The sequence below is a fragment of the Heloderma suspectum genome, chromosome 4 (genome assembly GCF_057233095.1).
Source record: "Heloderma suspectum isolate Gila_16-S chromosome 4, 16-S_ref, whole genome shotgun sequence".
Lineage (NCBI taxonomy): Eukaryota > Metazoa > Chordata > Lepidosauria > Squamata > Helodermatidae > Heloderma > Heloderma suspectum.
In genome coordinates, this window is record NC_139461.1 from 281596962 (window position 1) to 281617319 (window position 20358).

At 45.0% G+C, this 20358-nt stretch overlaps 1 protein-coding gene across 4 annotated transcripts in view; it reads right to left on the reverse strand.

Moving 5' to 3' along the window:
• Positions 1–2306: 2306 nt before the first annotated feature.
• The window catches only part of PABPC1L (poly(A) binding protein cytoplasmic 1 like), a 43234-nt gene continuing 25182 nt past the window's right edge, over positions 2307–20358 (reverse strand). For 2 of the 4 annotated variants that reach the window (XM_084853988.1, XM_084853989.1), the window contains exons 13-16: positions 20081–20174; positions 14318–14448; positions 10299–10387; positions 2307–2942 (exon numbers count right to left, since the gene is read on the reverse strand). In XM_084853988.1, coding sequence (XP_084710114.1) covers positions 10304–10387; positions 14318–14448; positions 20081–20174 — 309 coding nt within the window. In that variant the 3' untranslated portion in view covers positions 2307–2942; positions 10299–10303. Of the gene's footprint in view, positions 2943–10298; positions 10388–14317; positions 14449–15107; positions 15464–20080; positions 20175–20358 lie in introns of those variants that run through there. The other 2 variants (XM_084853987.1, XM_084853990.1) reach the window with 2 other exon arrangements.

Below are 20358 nucleotides of genomic sequence, written 5' to 3' on the forward strand. Positions count from 1 at the left end.
CCAGGTTTTTTTAAAAAAAACTAGGTGGTTTTGATGTAAAAATTGGGCCGATGTGATGGTGTTACTTTTATGAGTGAATTCTGAAATAAGCCACTTAAGCAGTAAGCCAACAGAGTATGAGAGTATCTATACTTAAAGTGTATGACTACAGCCAGGGCTGTGTGTACAATGCAAAATATAGTATTGGGCACAGAAGTTGATTCAAATCAAAATGTTCATTTAAAAAGTGAATTTGAAACTCTTTATTCAGGAAGCAGTTAAGCTGGGCCACCCTACACCAACCAGGTGCCCTCCAGCTATTTTGGACTTTAACTACCAACAGCCCCAAGCAGCATGGTCAATGAGCAGGAATGCGGAGTGTTTGGTACAAAACATCTGGAGGGCACCAAGTTGGGGACCGCTGAGCTAGGCCCATCCTAACTTTCTCTCTCCCCAATCCTTTGGGATCTTCATTCACAAGGAATTTTTTTCCCTACCTAGTCATTGTAAAAGTTCCAGCCAGAGCTTCATGCTTTTCATTCTCTCTCCTGGCCTGCTCCAGTTTATATTAATGCCTGACTAGGTTAGACCTGGCAGGCATTTTACATTTTGCTATTGAGGCTGTTTTTGATAGATTCATCTGAAAATGCAACATACTCTCTGCAAATGGTGAGAAGACCCAAGCTAGCTGCCTTCAAAAAAAAATCAATACCAGAAGGGCAAACGAAAAAACTTCCAGAGGTAGGCGGCAGTCTTCAGGTTCAGGGTCCTTCATAAGTCAGCCCTATCATTAGCAAAACCTGCATAAATGGTAAAAGAAAAGAAAAGATCTAGTCTATCATTTATAAAGGTGTCAGAAGCTAGCTTGGCAGACTGTTGGGGGGGATGTTTTTCTTTTTGAAGCTCACAATTTGGCCAGCCACATTTGTGATTGATGGGAAAATTACAGCCTAAGTCAGTGTTCCCCAACCTGGTGCCCACCAGGAAGGTTTGACTACAACTTATATCCCCAACCACCGCAGCTCTGCTCGTCTAAATACATCTGCATTTTCATGAGGGGATGAGAAACATCTAGTATTCACTGCTGCCCCATCACTAATCAATGCCCTTTTTAAAGTTAGTAGGAAGAGCCACTTCACTCACATCTCATTCTGAGGCATTATTTTTCCATCACGAAGTACAAGGACTTAATAATACAGCACGCTGCTACAATCTTTAGCCTTCTGAATTAGAAGAGGGAAAAGAGTAGGATGACCAGGATTTCCAGCTACACACTGCTGAAAGAGGTTTATACCACCAGGTGGCTCCTCCTCCCTTAACTGTCCCCAACAGCAGCCATTCTAGCGGGCTGTACAGAGGGAGATGGGTGGGGAAGCAGGGCCATTCCACCAGCCTTGCTAAAAGACTTCATTCCCCCCCCCACTCCCCAGAGTTTTTTCCTTTTGTGTCATGTCTTTTAAGACTGTTATCCTGTGGGGAGGGGCTGCTTTGTGACACTGATTGTATGTAAGCCTTTGTCGAAGACTTTGTGTCATCCTAAAGGAAATCAACCCTGAGTGCTCATTGGAAGGACAGATACTGAAGCTGAAGCTCAAATATTTTGGCCATCAAATGCAAAGAGAAAAGTCACTGGAAAAGACCCTGATGCTGGGAAGGACTGAAGGCAAAAGGAGAAGGCGACGGCAGAGGATGAGATGGCTAGATGGCATCACCGATGCAATGAATATGAACTTGAGCACGCTCCGGGAGAGAGCGGAGGACAGGAAGGCCTGGTGTGCTATGGTCCATGGGGTCACAAAGAGTCGGACACGACTGAACGACTGAACAACAACAACAAATTGTGGCCGAGGAGTGCTTTAAACAAATGATCAACACGTCAGCACCTTGCCCTGCCTATGCACACAATGCAGTTAACGTTAGATACCAGCTCAGTATTAAAGTGACTGGTACAGTCCTTGTGCATACTTTACAGAGCAGCTTTAGTCAGCAACGTTACTGTCAAGCTATAATTCAGCCATCTTTCCAAGTTGAATGTTACAAACTCCTTTCCCTCATTTCGCATACACAGATGTGAACTCTATTGGGCATTTTACTTAATAACCAAGGATTCCTAAAAACAACAACTTGGAGTTTCCTTTCCAGCTCCAAAAGGAATTAACAGCAAGTATGATCTTGGTAATTTCTACAGGATTAAGGTTTAGCTGTAGAAAGGGGGGGGGTGTATATGTGACCAAGTAAATCAAGTAGGAGAAAGTTGTTTTTAATCAGAAGAGTGTCAGTTTAAAAGCAACAAGAGTTACTTTTATCATGCAATATAAAAACCTGTTGCAAGTGTCAAGTATGTATGCCAGCTGGCTTTATTCAAGAAGAAATAGCAGACATCACCTTGGTTCATTCCATTAATGTCTGAACAGTACTGGAAGTCTTGAAGCTAGACGTGTGGTTGCTAATGCAATTTATACAGTGAACACTGAAGAAAGACATCTAGAAAAGGACACAAGGGTTGAGGAAGTGAAGCTTCAGCTCTTTATCATGTCAACAGCAGGAACAAATAAAATATTGTTACAGGCCCCAGTAGTGGTTTATGATTAAGGCTACTAAAAGTGACCAGCAATGAGAAATTAACTTTTGAAAAATCAAAACAATGGAACCATTCTGTTCCACTTCATTCTGCTATTACATTGTCACAATATGTCCCCCACCAACTAGAGTTGCCAGAAGAGCACTCGTGAATATTATACATGTATATATTGTAAATGTAAGTACAATACTAGTGGGAAAGAAAATTGCAGTGGATCTTAAGTGCACAAAAGAAAGTGTAATTTAAATAGGGCTAGATTTTTGCATGAAGGACTGGATCATACACATATGCAAAAACAAAATAAATACTTTGACAATATTACAACGGAAGCACTTCTGCCTTGGTGGGTCTCTCTTCAGCAAGGTTGTCCATTTTCTTTCTCCTGCAAACATATACTTTTAATCTTAAATGGAGAAGTTATGGTTAAGTGCTGTCCTTACAAACTGTTATTGTTCTTTGTAAATCTAGATTTTTAAGATACCGCCGGTGTGGCTGTTTGCCACTTTAAGTGCCCTCTCTGGGAAATAGGTGGGATATATGCTTTAAAAAATAATAAGTCTAAATTAGAATACAGAGATAGGTATCTACCCAAACAGCCTTCCCCAAACTGGTGCTCTCCAGATGTGTTGGACTACAACTCCCATCACCCCAGCCATCACAGCCAGGGTGGCTGGGGTGATAGGAGTTGCAGTCCAACACATCTGGAGGGTATCAGGTTAGGAAAGGCTGACCTAGACTGAATTATGTAGCCATCCTGGCAGTAATACAGGGATGCATAGCTTGTAGCCCTCCAGATGTTTTGGCCTATAAACTCCCATCATCCCTTACCATTGACTCTGCTGGCTAGGGCTGCTCGGAGTTGTAGGTCTAAATATCTGGAGGGCAACAAGTTGCCCATTCCTGCAGTAATAGGTAAAGAAAGAGGGGCACATTTGTCCCTTGAGATGCACCATTTGTCTGTATCTACACAGGCACAGGGGTCCCCAATCTTTTCGGGTCAGTGGGCACATTTGGAATTTTAAGACAGTGTTGTGGGTGCTTGCACAAAAGGACTGCCATGGGGTGGGGCTTGTTCACTCATAAACTGGCTACTGTGGGGGACATGACCGGTCACAAAACACTCATTTCCCCAGAAGACAAATGGGTGAGACTAAAAGAAAAGTAACTTGCCCAAGAACCTAACTACAAGGCAGAGGTGGGGGCTGAGCAACACAATACAAAAAACACTCTTTTGAACCCAAATAAAGATAATACTGGAGGACAGCACTTCACTTTGAGGCATGCCAGTCTATGAGTGACTAAGTAAATAATTTTTAAAAAAATCTTAAGCAATAAAAAAATCAGGAGGGGCAGGGAGCCTGGCAGGTGCCAAGAGAGGTGTCCATGGGCACACTGGTGCCCACGGCCACCACATTAGAGACTCCAGCTGTGGGAGGTGGCCTGCCAGGGCATGCATCTAATTGGCATTCGGACCACATGCAACAAGTTTGTGCAACAAGATGGGCCATTTCCCAAAGCCTGCCTGCACAAGCAGAGTGGGCATGAAAGCTGCAGCAATGTGCACAGTGAAGTAGTTGCTCTATCACTGATCCAGACAAGGAGTGAAGCAGACAAATGTCACCTTCACACACTCAGGGCTAAACTACTCCATGTGTTAAATGCGTAGGGTGTCGCTGATCTTAACTTTTTTAGTTATTGTAAGTGCATGGGGCCCCAGTCCAGATTGATGCCAATTTAAAGTTGTTTTTTTCTTAGTCCCCAGGCAGGGTGGGTACAAATTTAGGGAGGTAAGCAGCTGGGTGGAAATGCTTAACCCCCAACCACCTGCATGTGGAGGTCCCAATCCTGATCAGGGGCCCATTTGATTCTGAGAGTTGTACTCCAGCAAAGGAGATTGTTACCTTGTCGTGGTGCTGGAGCTTGAGCACCTCAATGACGTCATGAGCTAAACCGTGAAGGGACACCCAAGATGGGAAGGTCATGGCAGAGAGGTCAGACTAAATATGATCCCTGGGGAAGGAAATGGCAACCCACCCCAGTATTCTTGCCATGAAAACTAAATGGATCAGTACAACCAGAGATATGTCGGTATACCATCGGAAGATGGGACTCCCAGGTCAGAAGATGGTCAAAATGCTACTGGGGAGGAACAGAGGATAAGTTCAACTAGCCCCAGATGTGATGACGCACCTAGCTCAAAGCCAAAAGGATGGCTAGCAGCCAATGGTGCTGATGGTGAACGACGAATCCGATGTTCTAAAGATCAACACACCATAGGAACCTGGAATGTAAGATCTATGAGCCAGGGCAAATTGGATGTGGTTACTGGGGAGATGTCAAGATTAAATATAGACATTTTGGGTGTCAGTGAACTGAAATGGACTGGAATGGGCCACTTCACATCAAATGACCACCAGATCTACTACTGTGGACAAGAGGACCACAGAAGAAATGGAGTAGCCTTCATAATTAATAATAAAGTGGCTAAAGCAGTGCTTGGATACAATCCAAAAAATGACAGAATGATCTCAATTCGAATTCAGGGTAAGCCATTTAACATCACAGTGATCCAAATATACGCCCCAACCACAGATGCTGAAAAAGCAGAAGTAGATCAGTTCTATGAGGATCTGCAGCACCTACTGGATAGTATGCCAAACAAAGATGTTATTTTCATTACAGGAGACTGGAATGCTAAGGTGGGTAGTCAAATGACACCTGGAATTATGGCAAGCATGGTCTGGGAGAACAAAATGAAGCAGGACATAGGCTGATAGAATTTTGCCAAGACAACTCACTGTGCATAACAAACACTCTCTTCCAACAACCTAAGAGACGACTTTATACATGGACTTCACCAGATGGTTGACACCGAAATCAGATTGACTACATCCTTTGTAGCCAAAGGTGGCGGACATCTATGCAGTTGGTAAAAAAAAAGACCTGGAGCTGATTGTAGTTCAGATCACGAACTTCTTCTTGCACAATTTAGAATCAGACTAAAGAGAATAGGGAAGACCCACAGATCAGTTAGATATGAGCTCACGAATATTCCTCATGAATATGCAGTGGAGGTGAAGAATAGATTTAAGGGACTAAATTTAGTAGATAGGGTCCCGGAAGAACTATGGACAGAAGTTCGCAACATCATTCAGGAGGCGGCAACAAAAAACGTCCCAAAGAAAAAGAAAACCAAGAAGGCAAGATGGCTGTCTGCTGAGACACTGGAAGCAGCCCAAGAAAGAAGGAAAGCAAAAGGCAACAGTGATAGGGGGAGATATGCCCAATTAAATGCAAAATTCCAGAGGTTAGCCAGAAGAGATCAGGAATTATTTTTAAACAAGCAATGTGTGGAAGCAGAAGAAGATAATAGAATAGGAAGGACAAGAGACCTCTTCCAGAAAATTAGAAACATCGGAGGTAAATTCCAGGCAAAAATGGGTATGATCAAAAACAAAGATGGCAAGGGCCTAACAGAAGCAGAAGAGATCAAGAAAAGGTGGCAAGAATATACAGAAGATCTGTATAGGAAGGATAATAATATCGAGGATAGATTTGACGATGTGGTCAGTGAGCTAGAGCCAGACATCCTGAAGAGTGAGGTTGAATGGGCTTTAAGAAGCATTGCTAATAACAAGGCAGCAGGAGATGACGGTATCCCAGCTGAACTGTTTAAAATCTTGCAAGATGATGCTGTCAGGGTGATGCATGCCATATGCCAGTTATGGCAACCAGCTTGATTGATAACTGGCAAATAGAGGGAGAAAACGTGGAGGCAGTGACAAACTTTGTCTTTCTAGGCACAAAGATTACTGCAGATACTGACTGCAGCCAGGAAATTAGAAGACGTTTACTTCTTGGGAGGACAGCAATGACAAATCTTGATAAAATAGTGAAGAGCAGAGACATCACACTGACAACAAAGGTCTTCATAGTTAAAGCAATGGTATTCCCCGTAGTAACCTATGGCTGCGAGAGCTGGACCATAAGGAAGGCTGAGTGAAGGAAGATAGATGCTTTTGAACTGTGGTGCTGGAGGAAAATTCTGAGAGTGCCTTGGACTGCAAGAAGATCAAACCAGTCCATACCCCAGGAAATCAAGCCAGACTGCTCACTTGAGGGAATAATCTTAAAGGCAAAACTGAAGTCCTTTGGCCACATCATGAGAAGACAGGATACCCTGGAGAAGATGCTGATGCTAGGGAAAGTGGAAGGCAAAAGGAAGAGGGGCCGACCAAGGGCCAGATGGATGGATGATATTCTGGAGGTGATGGACTCGACCTTGGGGGAGCTGGGAGTGGCAAAGGCCGACAGGAAGCTCTGGCGTGGGCTGGTCCATGAAGTCACGAAGTGTCTTCACGAAGAGTCTTTTTTTATTAATGACTTGGAGGAGGAGGTGCAGGGAATGCTGATCAAATTTGCAGATGACACAAAACTGGGCGGGATAGCTAATACTTTGGAAGACAGAAACAAAATTCAAAGTGATCTGGATAGACTGGAGCGCTGGGCAGAAAACAACAGAATGACATTTAATAGGGATAAATGCCAAGTTCTGCACATAGGAAAAAGAAACCAAATGCACAGTTACAAGATGGGGGATACGTGGCTCAACAACACTACAAGTGAGAAGGATCTTGGAATTGTTGTCGATCACAAGCTGAATATGAGCCAACAATGTGATGTGGCTGCAAAAAAGGCCAATGCTCTTTTGGGCTGCATTCATAGAAGCATAGCTTCCAAATCCCGGGAAGTACTAGTTCCCCTCTACTCAGCACTGGTTAGGCCTCATCTGGAGTACTGTGTCCAGTTCTGGGCACCACACTTGAAGAAGGATGCAGACAAACTGGAGAGGGTTCAGAGGAGGGCAACAAAGATGATCAGGGGACTGGAAACAAAGCCCTATGAAGAGAGACTGAAAGAACTGGGCATGTTTAGCCTTGAGAAGAGAAGACTGAGGGGAGATATGATAGCACTCTTCAAGTACTTGAAAGGTTGTCACAGAGAAGAAGGCCAGGATCTCTTCTTGATCATCCGGGAGTGCAGGACACGGAATAATGGGCTCAAGTTACAGGAAGCCAGATTCCGGCTGAACATCAGTAAAAACTTCCTGACTGTAAGAGCAATACAACAATGGAACCAATTACCTGGGGAGGTGGTGGGCTCTCCCACACTGGAGGCCTTCAAGACGAGGCTGAACAGCCATTTGTCAGGGATGCTCTGACTTGGATTCCTGCATTGAGCAGGGGGTTGGACTCGATGGCCTTGTAGGCCCCTTCCAACCCTACTATTCTATGATTCTACTATTCTATGATTCTATGAGTCGGAAGCGACTGATCAAATAAACAACAACAACAACAACACATCTGGAAGGCACCAGGTTGGGAAAGGCTGCCTTACTAACTGGGTTCGCGTGACACGCTAACCCACGGTGGGTTGTCATCTGAAACAACACAAACAACCTACCCTAATAGCCTATCGTCTGTTGTAGGGATTGTTTTACCCACGATGGGTTGGCGTGTTGCCTGAACCCAGACATGCCAACCCACCATGGTGTTACAAAGTAGCTCTCTTTTGAGTGAACAGTACTGACTCCATTTTTGAGACAGCCAAAAAGCCAGGTGTCTTCATCCCCAGCCTCAGCAAAGGTGAGAGAAAGGCACAGGAATGGGGTTGAGAGCAACATGCAAGACTAGATCAAGCAATTCAGTTTCTAATGGACTGCTTAAAATGCATTCCCCAAAGGCAAAGGTGGGGGTCAAAATTCAGCAAAACATGAACGTGCTGGAGAACAACAGTTGTATTCAATATGCTCCCATTGTTGAACTCCAGCTTTGACAACTGTCTTTAAGACAGTCATTAAGATGCAAGGTCATCTTTTGTTAAGCGAATAAGAGATAGTAAGTAGGACTTTTGGTTTTGGCAAGTACAGCCATCATCCTCAAGCACACTCTTTTGTCTTTCTCCCATAGCAAGCAGTGCCTATGAGCAGTGTCTGGCTCATCAGGCTCATCAGAGTTGTGATGTCACGGCCTTTCTCTGAACTGTGTAAGAAGCCTCAGGTTGGGGCAGGCCATGCTGCTGAAATTACTAGGTGCCTCACCCCTGCAGGGGTAAGATGCCACACTGATGCTGAAATCACTCAGAGTCTCTCCTCCCAGAGGAAAGACTCTATGCTTAAATCACTGAAATCACTAAGCTCCTTGCTCGCCAGAGCAAGGTGCCAATAGTGGGTGCTTTGCCTCCCTTAGTCAAGACTCTCTGCTTTCCTTCCTCTTCATTTGAGACCTGGAATTGCAACGCACACTAGTTCCTGTCTGTAAGAAAGGGCTTCAGCCCAAGGAAAGGTATATTGCTTTTAGACTCCTTCCCACAGTCTTGAAAACTGTTTTTAGGCCTGGAGCTCAGCTTCACCAAGAATGCAGCTAATTTCCCCACCAAAGCATAACTTGGTGAAGGTGGGAGCATCCCCAGTTGGTCTTAAGTGTTAAATCCATGTGCTCAGCTAATTCCCCCAAACTAGCTTGTGGATTTGAATCTTTGTAAACCCCAATAAATGTGCCATTGTGGTGTTATCCTCTCCAACAGTGTCTGAGTGTGAATATCTTTGGGTGGGAATCGCCTTCTTAGCCATAGATGCTCTATTGCCAATGTCCAAAGATTCCTTATAAGTGGGTGTGTGTCTCATTAGAATGTGTGCAAAGTTGTACATGGGTCTATTAGAGCACATCATGAAGTGCCCCATTAGAGCACATCACGTAACAATGGATAAAGGGCATCGGGCAGCGAGCCACTCAGCAAAAGCGGCAAAAGCTGCTGAGAGATCATAGCCATGATCACTTTGGTGGTCATGGTCAAGCCACTGCCAGTGCTTGCCCTTTCCCTTGCCAGGGACAGCCCTGCCAACTGTGCGGGGCGATCACCGGCACCCCCTTCGTCCCTGCCGATCCTCGTTGAGGCCCTGATCGCGGTCGGACCCCCTTTTTAGTTTACTTCCCCAGCCCTGTTTTTGTGCAAAGACAGGGCTGGGAAAAACATTTCTGCACATCCCCATGCCCAGGAATGTGCGCAAATGTCTCCCTAATTTTTTTCCCTTCGGTTTATTGGGTTAACAAAGAAAAACGGCTTGCCCCAACTGCAGCCCTGAATGTTGCACTTAACAAACATTCAGGGTCGCAGTCGAGGAAAGGCTGTACCAACTCTGCTGCATGCATTTTTCAGGGTTCCCCACACACAGTTCCCCTTTTCTTTCAAGATTGCTGAAGCTGCCTCTCATTTGCCAAAACACAAGCAGCAAGAGTGATCTTTGGGGTTAAGTGGGGTGGGTGTCTAGTTTCATATGAAGCAGCAGGGAGGCTAGCACAGATAGGGGTCAGCTAGGTAAGGCAATCCTGCAAGGATGCCTGTGCGTTTAAGGTCCACCCTCAAAAGCATGGGCATCCCATTGGGAAGTGGGTAGTTTTAAATGTCTCCCCCCCCCCCCAATGGGTTGGCATGTCATGCGAACTTGCCCATTGTAACGAAGTCAAAGTACGTGTAACTGAAATAATCGCATGTTCTCCCCCTGTACCCACGTCTCCATTTCCCCCTTCATCTGTCGCTTCTCTAGGACCATCTTAGATTGTAAGCCCCTTGGGGCAGGGACCTGTCATACCTGTTCTCTGTAAAACACAATGTACATAGATAGCACTATATGAATAATAATAACCACGTTATGCCTGTCATGTTCTTCCGTTCCCACCTTGGTCATTGGAGGAATGCTGCTGAGCTGCTCTTACGGGATACTTCAGAGATCTGGTGCGCTTGCAGTACAGCAACTGCTTCATCAATCTAACAAAAGCAAAACCAAGACAAGACGGTCATTTCATACAGCCAGTTGTACCAAGATGAACTCTGCAGATCAACATGCTGGATAGCTGAAGCCCCTTCTCCGATCCTAGAACACCATTATTCTTCCTGAGATGGGTGTTTCAGAAAGCAGGGCTGCTACACAGGCAATTTAGACTGAAACGAACTATGCCTTTAAGCCGCTCGCTGCTTCTTCTTTTTTAGCATCCAAGGAATCTGGCACACATTCAGGACCAAGCCATTAAAGGAAACTTCACTTGAGTTTTGCTACCTGTAGCACATTCAGGCAATAACTTTTTCCACTTTCATGGGTTGAGGATTTCCTGGACCCTGTTTAACAGATCTTGGGTGATGCATCGAGACTCTGTCACTTTACATTTCTGATTCTTCATCTCTTTGCCTGTTGGCTCTACCTTTGTTTGGTCCCAAGCCTGATTTCAGTAGCTCTCTTCTTAACAGTCTTGCTGTAAAGGACTTGTTTGACTTCTGAGCCCAATCTAAAGTCCTGGTTTTGACCTTTAAAGCCTTAAATGGTTTGAGACCAAATTACTTGAAGGACTGCTTTCACCCATATCATCCTGCCTGCACTTTAAGATCAGAAAGAGAGGCCTTTCTCACATGCCCGCCTGTGAGGGCAGTTAGATAGGTGAGTACATGAGAGAGGGCCTACTCTGCAGAAGCCCCACACCTCTGGAATAAATTGTCATCGGGGGTCCACCAGGTCCCATCATTGCAAGCTTTTACGAAGGCCCGGAAAACTTACTACTTTACTCTGGCCGTCCTGTGATTATGTTTATCGGACTAGGTTGCAGCTGCAGCTGTATGTGGAAGGTTTTATTTTTATGCTGGTGTTAGCTGTTTTTTAGGATATTTGCTCATCTTGCTGTTTTTATTACTGCATCAATTTTTATTATGTGAGTTCTAATGTTGTATGCCACCTTGAGAGGGCTTTTGCTCTGAAAAGCGTCGAAGAAATAATAAATGAATGAAATAACCATTCCATCCAGAGCCACTGAAACATGCTGTTTCATTAGAACGAGCTGCTATTAAAAATACAATATACAAGCTTTTGAGATACACAGAATTCTTCCTCATGCAAAGGGAGGATGGGGAGAGAGAAAAGAAGCAGATGTTTCCCAGCCCAGACATAAGAAGCCTAAGTTTCTTTTCCCAACTGGAAAAAAATGGCAGAGAAGGAAAAGGAAGCTCTTGCAAATGATTAGGTTAAGGCCAGACCATGAGATAAGGCAGTCAATTTTTCATTCCAGGACGCAGACAAGTAGCTTGCCAAACCCACTCTGCAGCACAGATCCATTAATGCTGTTAGGCTAGTTTAAAAAGAGAGAGACTGTACTCAGCTGCCTTAATGTGCATTAAACAGCTTCCTACCAATTTTGAAAGCAATTTGCAATGTCATTCCCTCTAAGCCCTCCTACTCCCCAATTATAGATGCTCTTAATCTCCAAAAACAACTTCCTCTTTTATCACAACTTCCCCATGCCCCCACTTCTTAAAAAAAAACAAAAAACTCTCCAACATTCTCACAGTCTACTCCCCATGTCTTTGTCAGATCATAGTTCTGGCCCCTGGGTGAAATGGGATGCTGCACTGGATGGATCCTTGCTTTCATCCAGCAGGGCTCTTCTTATTTATTGAATGCCTGTATGGTTGAAACACTAAACCACCCTTCCCCAGACTGGTCCACTCCAGATATGTTGAACTAGGGCACCAGATTGGGAAAGGCTGCCTAAACCTTTTTAAGAATGGCTTTTCTAATATTAAAGGAGTGACCAAGAGAGGGAGGGAAGGAACGACAGTACAGTGCGTGCTTACACTACATCTTATCTCAGCACACATCTGCATGGTGCTAATCCATATGGCCGTGTGTACACATCATGTTCATGTGCCAGCCTATTCCTCGTAACTTCCAGAACTAGAAACAAGATCCTGCACACATTGACTTGGTTCTCACGTAACAGCGGCATTCAGCAGCAAAGTACAGGCTAATTAATTAACCCATGATTTGTGGGGATGTGTATCGCATGCAAGCCACTTCCAGTTTGCAACAACAACCTATGAATGCCCAATTTGTAGGTTATGAGCATGACATCCAAACCCAGACACTTTGGGTTATTTATGGGTTAAACAACCCAAAGTTAGCCCATGGTTTGTTCGTAGATTAACTTTGGGTTGCTTAACCCATGAATAACCCAAAGTGTCTGGGTTTGGACATCACACTAACAACCTATGAATGGGGTGTTCATAGGTTGTTGCTGCAAACTGGAAGTGGCTTGTGCGCAGCCCCATAAATCATGGGTTAATCCATCATTTGCTGCCAAATCCACTATTATGTGCGAACAGTCCCACTCAATCTTATGTCAAAATGGATACAGATTGGAAAAGGTCAGTTTACATTCCAATTCCAAAGAAGGGCAACGCCAAAGAGTGTTCAAACTACCGCACAATTGCGCTCATTTCACATGCCAGCAAGGTGATGCTCAAAATCCTACAAGCTAGGCTTCAGCAGTATGCGAACCGAGAACTACCGGAAGTACAAGCGGGGTTTCGAAGAGGCAGAGGAACTAGAGATCAAATTGCCAACATTTGCTGGATCATGGAGAAAGCAAGAGAATTCCAGAAAAACGTCTATTTCTGCTTCATTGACTACGCTAAAGCCTTTGAGTATGTGGATCACAACAAACTGTGGCAAATTCTTAAAGTGATGGGAATACCAGACCACCTTACCTGTCTCCTGAGAAACCTGTACGAGGGTCAAGAAGCAACAGTAAGAACCAGACATGGAACAACCGAGTGGTTCAAAACTGGGAAAGGAGTACGACAATGCTGCATATTGTCACCCTGCTTATTTAACTTATATGCAGAGTATATCATGAGAAATGCCAGGTTGGTTGAATCACAGGTCGGAATTAATTGCCGGGAGAATTATCAACAACCTCCGATATGCAGACGATACCACCCTAATGGAAGAAAGCGAAGAGGATCTAAAGAGCCTGTTGTTGAGGGTGAAAGAGGAGAGTGCAAAAGCTAGTTTGAAACTCAATATTAAAAAAAACTAAGATCATGGCATCTGGCCCCATCACTTCCTGGCATATAGAAGGGGAAGAAATGGAAGCAGTGAAAGGTTTTATTTTCTTGGGCTCCAAGATCACCGCAGATGGTGACTGTAGCCATGAAATTAAAAGACGCTTGCTCCTTGGGAGGAAAGCTATGGCAAACCTAGACAGCATAGTAAGAAGCAGAGACATCACCTTGCCCACAAAGGTTCGTCTAATCAAAGCTATGGTTTTCCCAGTAGTAATGTATGGCTGTGAGAGCTAGACTATAAGGAAGGCTGAGCGCCGAAGAATTGATGCTTTCAAACTGTGGTGCTGGAGAAGACTCTTATGAGTCCCCTGGACTGCAAGGAGGTCAAATCAGTCCATCCTAAAGGAAATCAACCCTGACTGCTCATTGGAAGGACAGATACTGAAGCTGAAGCTCAAATATTTTGGCCACCTAATGCGAAGAGAAAACTCTCTGGAAAAGACCCTGATGCAGGGAAAGACTGAAGGCAAAAGGAGAAGGGGACGGCAGAGGATGAGATAGCTAGATAGCATCACCGATGCAATGAATATGAACTTGAGCACACTCCGGGAGGGAGCGCAGGACAGGAAGACCTGGCGTGCTATGGTCCATGGGGTCACGAAGAGTCGGACACGACTGAACAACAACAACAACAGGCTGTGTTGTGTCTTCTTTCCTCAAACAACCATTATGTCACAAGCCATTATGTCCTGCTTGTGGGCTTCCCATAGGTATCTGGTTGCCCACTGTGGGACAAACTGCTGGAATAGTTTGGCCTTTGGCCTGATTCAGCACAGCTTATCTTATGTTCTGATGGGATTCCAGTACCTTAGAGTGGAGAGATTCTGATGACTCCAGCATGAGCAACAACTCAGAGTTATCTATCTCCAGCAGCATGCCCGTGATCTTCCCAGCCAGGGAGGGATGCATGGCATGGATTAGAGGGTAGAGACGTTCACCTGTGCACAACAAAAAAGGACAAGAGCATGTATTACCAGGAGTGGGGGGGGGCAGGGGGGGACTGCAACTTCTGAATAAAGCCCACCCAAAGGGACTACATTCCATTTCAGGCCCAACATCATCAACCAGTACTCTTAAGCAGCAACCAGAGCTCACCAAGGCCAGTCCTGGGCCCACTGAGCCAGATGGCTGGACCTGGGAAGCCACCTACAATGTCCCAAAGCACCTGACATAGCATCATTGTGGGGGATTTTGGGAAATTTTAGGGGGCAGCTTCCTAGCTGTCCACCGCTGCCTCCTATGGCAGCAGGAAGGACTTTTATAAATATCAATTCACTACTACTACTACAACTACAACTTGACATTAGCATAGCAATTTCAAGAGTTCAAAGCACTTCACATGCATTATCTAGTTAGAATCCTTATAACAATCCTGTAAGGAAAGTCTGCATTATTGTCTCCCATATTCCAGATGGGGGGACCGCGGCTGAGAGAGTAGCTTGCCAAAGGGCACCTAGTGAGTTCATGGCAGAGAAGAGATTCAAACCGAAGATTTCCCAACTCATTAGTTCAGTCCCTTAACCACTATGCCACACCAGCTCTCTCGGTTTTCTTTTCTGCCCTACTGCAAAAACAACTTCACTGGACAAATCAAACATTTAGCATCCTCCAGGAGAATTCTCTCTCTTCCTTCTTTCCAACATATATTGTTACGGTAGAGTCCCATTTAACTTGCTGCACACTAAAAAGGCATTATAAAGGTTGCAAAGGCTATATCAAAACAGTTTGAGTCACTCGTGTTTCTCCTGATGGTGGCTGGGTCTGTCTCATCTAGAAGCACTGGGGAAGGTAGGAAAGAGACAACCAGGGAGAGACTCCAGGATTCAGCAATGCCAAGCAACAGCATGCACGAAGTGCTGGCAAGAGTGGAAGAGAGCCAAGACTGCTGAACATAACTGGATAACTGTACCCACCTGTTGCAGTGGAAGAGAAATATAGCAGCACGTTGTAGACCTAAAATGGAGGCAAAATGTAGCAGGGCAAAAGAAGTGCTTGGATAATGCAATTCATTATTGAAGCACAACCTCTAGGTTCAGAGGCATATGGCATGCCTCTGTATACCAGTTGCCAGGGGACATCAGCAGGAGAAGTCTGTTGCCTTTATGTGCTCCTTGTGGGCTTCCCAGAGACATCTGATTAGCCACTATAGGGTACACTAGTGTGGTGCAGTGTTTAGAGTGTTGGACTGGGATTCAGGAGACCTGGGTTCTAGTCCCCACTCAGCCATGGTAGCTCACTGGGTGACTTTGGGCCAGTCAGAGACTCTCAGCCTAATCTACCTCACAGGGTTGTTGTGAGGATCAAATGGAGAGAAGGGGGATCAGGTATGCTGCCTTGGGCTCCTTGGAGGAAAGAAGGGATATAAATGTAACAAAAAAATAACAGGATGCTGGACTGACCTTTCGATAGATCCAGTAGGCCTTAAATCCTTAATCCAAAATAATTAATCTAAGCTCATCCTTTTGCCATTTTCAGAAGATGGACTCGCCTGTTCTGAATAGATCAATTCAGAACAGTCAAGTTCTACCTCCTTGGCAAGTTCACATGACTGATGGGCAGCTTCAAGAATCCTGCTCTCTTTTCTTCTGGTCATTAAACTGAACTTGGGCTGGACATCAAATATTGAACACCTTCAAATAGAGGTCTGTCCTCTGTATAGTAAGGCACATGGCCACCCTAAACACAGTTATTAGCAATGGAGGTTGGTGGCTCCCATGGCAGTGGGGCGGTGAATCTGCTCTGGGTTTCAGTCAGAACCCAATGGCCGAGAGAGTGTAACCAGAATTGATCCAAGAATATGAAAAAGTTCAGTATGTTGGAAAATATATTTTAAAACTCAAGCAGAAAAACAGTGAATACTTTTTAACTTATAGAAAAATGAAAACATGCTACACAGGAAATACTCGGATATAAATGATTTATATCATTTTGCATTTATAAGAGTAAATGCAAAAAAAAAATCATATGCAGAAGTAAAGTGTGAAACATGCAATGGTTACAGAGAAAATACAATTGTAACCATGAAGCGGCGTGACTGTTACATGCAAAGATTACACCACGCAAAGTAAACTGCAGTTTGACTCTTAGTGAGGGCTATTAGAAAAACAGTATCAGGAAAACTGTATTAGGGCATCAAATGAAATAGCTATGCCATACAAAAGGTATAGTAGGCAGAAGTAGAAGCAGTTTGAATTGTTAATTAGCTCCACTTAAAACTTCCACCAGTCCAAACTAGTTAAATACAATTCTTAAACTTCCAGCTATATAAAAGTGTAGTCCAAACCTTTAAGGAAAAGGAAAGGGGAAAGGAAAACTGTAGCTACCTATCCCAAGCAGAGATCTGAAGAACAGGCTCCTGTGGACTCAGATGAAGACTGGAGGAGACCTCTCCCAGAGTTCAAGGTGTAGGACCCAGCAAAGTCCAGATACAAAAATTAATCCAGATAGAAAGTGGAGAATATGTTTTAAAATGGATAAGGTAGTGAAGACTCACCAGTGAGTAAAATAAAATAGAGGGGGAAAACTGAATTAAGCTGCTCAGGAGCCAAGCAAAGTACTAGCTGCGGTGAAGGGATGGCCCAAAACAGTCTCAAAGCCAGGAAAAATACATGCTCAGAAAAAGGGAGGACCCATCTTCTCTCAAAAGGCAAAAACCAAGCTGAGGCCAAAAAGGCCCCCCAAACAAGCAAAATCTGCTAACAAAGCCCAGAGTTGAGCAAGAAGTAAAGATCAAGCAAGAAAAGGAGGAACAAAGGTGATTTCCTCTAACAGGGTGCAGTTGCTTTTTGATCCACTGATACCCCTGAATGTTTCTGCTTTTTGATTTTGTTTGTTTGTTTGTTTACAATATTTATATACTGCTCCACATCAGAAGATTTCAGAGCAGTGAACAACATGATAAAAGAATAAAACAGGTTAAAAGAGTTAAAACATTTTTTTAAACAAAGACAAACCCCAAAAAAGTGGAATTTAACAAACCACAGCTGGTCATGCAAGGAAGGCCTCTTGAAATAACAACGTCTTCAGGAAGCGCCAGAAGGAACACAATGTTGGTGCCCGCTTGACCACTAAAGGCAGGGAATTCCACAGGAAGGGGGCCACCACACTGAAGGCTCTTTTTCTGGTGGACTCCAACCAGGCCATGGGTCCATGTGGAACCACCAGGAACATGCCCTCTGATGACCTCAGTGACCGGGCAGGGTGGTAAGGAAGGAGGTGCTCTCTCAGGTATCCTGGTCCCCAGTTGTTTAGGGCTTTGTACACTAGTACTAATACCTTAAATCTGGCCCGGTAGAGAATAGGTAGCCAGTGCAGTTCCCTCAGCAAAGGAGTTACACGCTGAAAAGGGGCAGCTCCCAACAACAGCCAAGCTGCTGCATTCTGCACTAGCTCCAGCTTCCGGACCAGCCTTAAGGGCAGCCCCACATAGACCGCATTGCAGTAATCCAGTCTTGAGGTTACTAATGCCTGTACCACCATGGTCAAGCTATCCCTGTCCAGGAGAGGCCATAGCTGGCAAACCAGCCGAAGCTGGTAAAAGGCACTCCGAGCCACCGCAACCACTTGGGCCTCCAGCGACAAAGATGGATCTAGGAGTACCCCCAGACTATGGACCTGATCTTTCAGAGGGAGTGCAACCCCATCCAGAACAGGCAATGAGCCTATCTCCCAGACCCGGGAGCCACTCACCCACAGGGCTTCTGCCTTGCCAGGATTCAGCTTCAGTTTATTAGCCCTCATCCAGCCCATTACTGAGTCTAGGCACTGGTTCAGGACTTGCACAGCCTCTCCTGATTCAGATGTCACAGGGAGATAGAGCTGCATGTCATCAGCATACTGATGACATTTAGCTCCAAATCCCCTAATGACCACTCCCTGCGGCTTCATATAGATGTTAGACAACATTGGGGACAAGATGGTTGCGGCACCCCATAGCTCAATTGCCAAGGGGCTGAGGAATAGTCACCCAATTTTACTCTCTGAAATTGGCCCCGTAGGTAGGACCGGAACCACTGTAGCACAGTGCCTCCAATACCCATCCCATGGAGGATACCATGGTTGATGGTATCAAAAGCCAATAAGAGATCGAGAAGAATTAACAGGGTTGCACTCCCCCTGTCCCTCTCTTGATAACGGTCATCCATCAGGGAGACCAAGGCTGATTCAGTCCCGTAACCAGGACGAAACCCAGATTGAAATGGGTCTAGATAATCAGTATCCTCCAAGAGTGCCTGCAGTTGGACCGCCACAACCCTCTCAAGTACCTTCCCTAGAAAAGGGGTATTTGCAACTGGGCAGTAGTTGTCTAATACCATTGGGTCCAGAGTGGGCTTCTTCAGGAGTGCCCGCTTTTCCCTTCCCTCTAGTTGCCAACTGGAAAATTTGGTTCTAGATCGGTGAATGACATGTTGGGGGGCAGAAACCTGCAGGGACAGTTTCAATTGTTTTAGGGGTTGACGTAACCCTAGGCCTTATCAGGGTACAGGGGAACACTCTAGAATCATGGAGCTGCCAATCACAGGGAGTGGGAAATGGTGTAGGTTCTCATAGTGGCCCATTGTTCCATGGCTTTGACAGCTTTGTCAGCATAACAGTCTGCATCTCAGACTTCAGGCAGCAAGACTTTCTGCCCTTAAAGAAAGACAGGCCTTCTTGTGAACCAAAGTTTTACTTCCATTCCATTCCATTCCATTCCATTCCATTCCATTCCATTCCATTCCATTCCATTCCATTCCATGGCTTCCTCACAAGGCCTTTGTTCCCAGTACTTGAACCCAAAAAGGGACTTGAGTAACCGCACTTAATATACTGCTGTATTATCCATTGATGTCTTCTCCACAGCCAAGACAAGCCATCTGTAATGTTTTCTCATAAGTAAGCTCCGTTCAGTATAGGTCATTTCCAGTGTTAATTAAAAGCTTCCTTTTTGCAGGTCCTGCACATTTTATTGTGTCTAACATGGGTGTGGAGAGGGTAGATAACTCCCGGATGACTAAAATGCTCAAGTGTCTCCAGGGAGAGTGGAATGGGGATCCAGCCTGCCCCTTCTTCTAGCATCCCCAGCCCAAGAACCATAAAAGAAATTAAATAACTAATATCCAACATCCAAGGAACAAATAGTATACTGCAGCCTTCTCCAACCTGGTGCCCTCCAGATGTGTTGGACTACAACTCCCAACACTTCATGCTTGGAGAACGTTGGTATGTTACTTCCCCTGAGGTCTTAGGTAGTGAAATAAACCATCCCACTCTTTGGAGAGATTTAAACAAAGCAGATACGGAGAACTTAATATTTGTTTCAGGGGTTAAATTCCAGAATCTGTTCTGAATGTCAAGGTTCAGTTCTGAAACACAGGCAGCATCTGAACACGTACAGAGTGCATTGCCAGCATTACTGAATAATTACAACCAGACTCTGAGTCTGGGAGAAACCAAGAAGGGCTTTGCAAGCTAAAGAGTGGCAACTTTAAGAAATTAAGTGTTGGAATAAAAGTCTCACCCAGAGGTCTAGCTAGATTAACAGGGTGGCTCAAGTGGGGGCAACTTGAGGACTGGACTGGCCATACTCACCAAGCATTTGTTTCTGCTCCTGAGGAGAGGCTGCAGCCAATATGGATGCTGTCAATGGCTCCTGCCCATGGATGTGAACAGCTGGTTCTACAACCTAGAGACCAAGGAGCAGAACACACCAGTAGTAGACCCGCTGCTCCAGTTGTTCCCAAGTGAAGTATTAACACACTTGATAGTGCCCCATGGAACTTCTTCTAGTTACCGCAGCTCTTCCTGCTTGGGGCAGTTTCCAATACTGTCCGTGCACCAGCGGGACCCACCGCCAGCACAATAGGAAG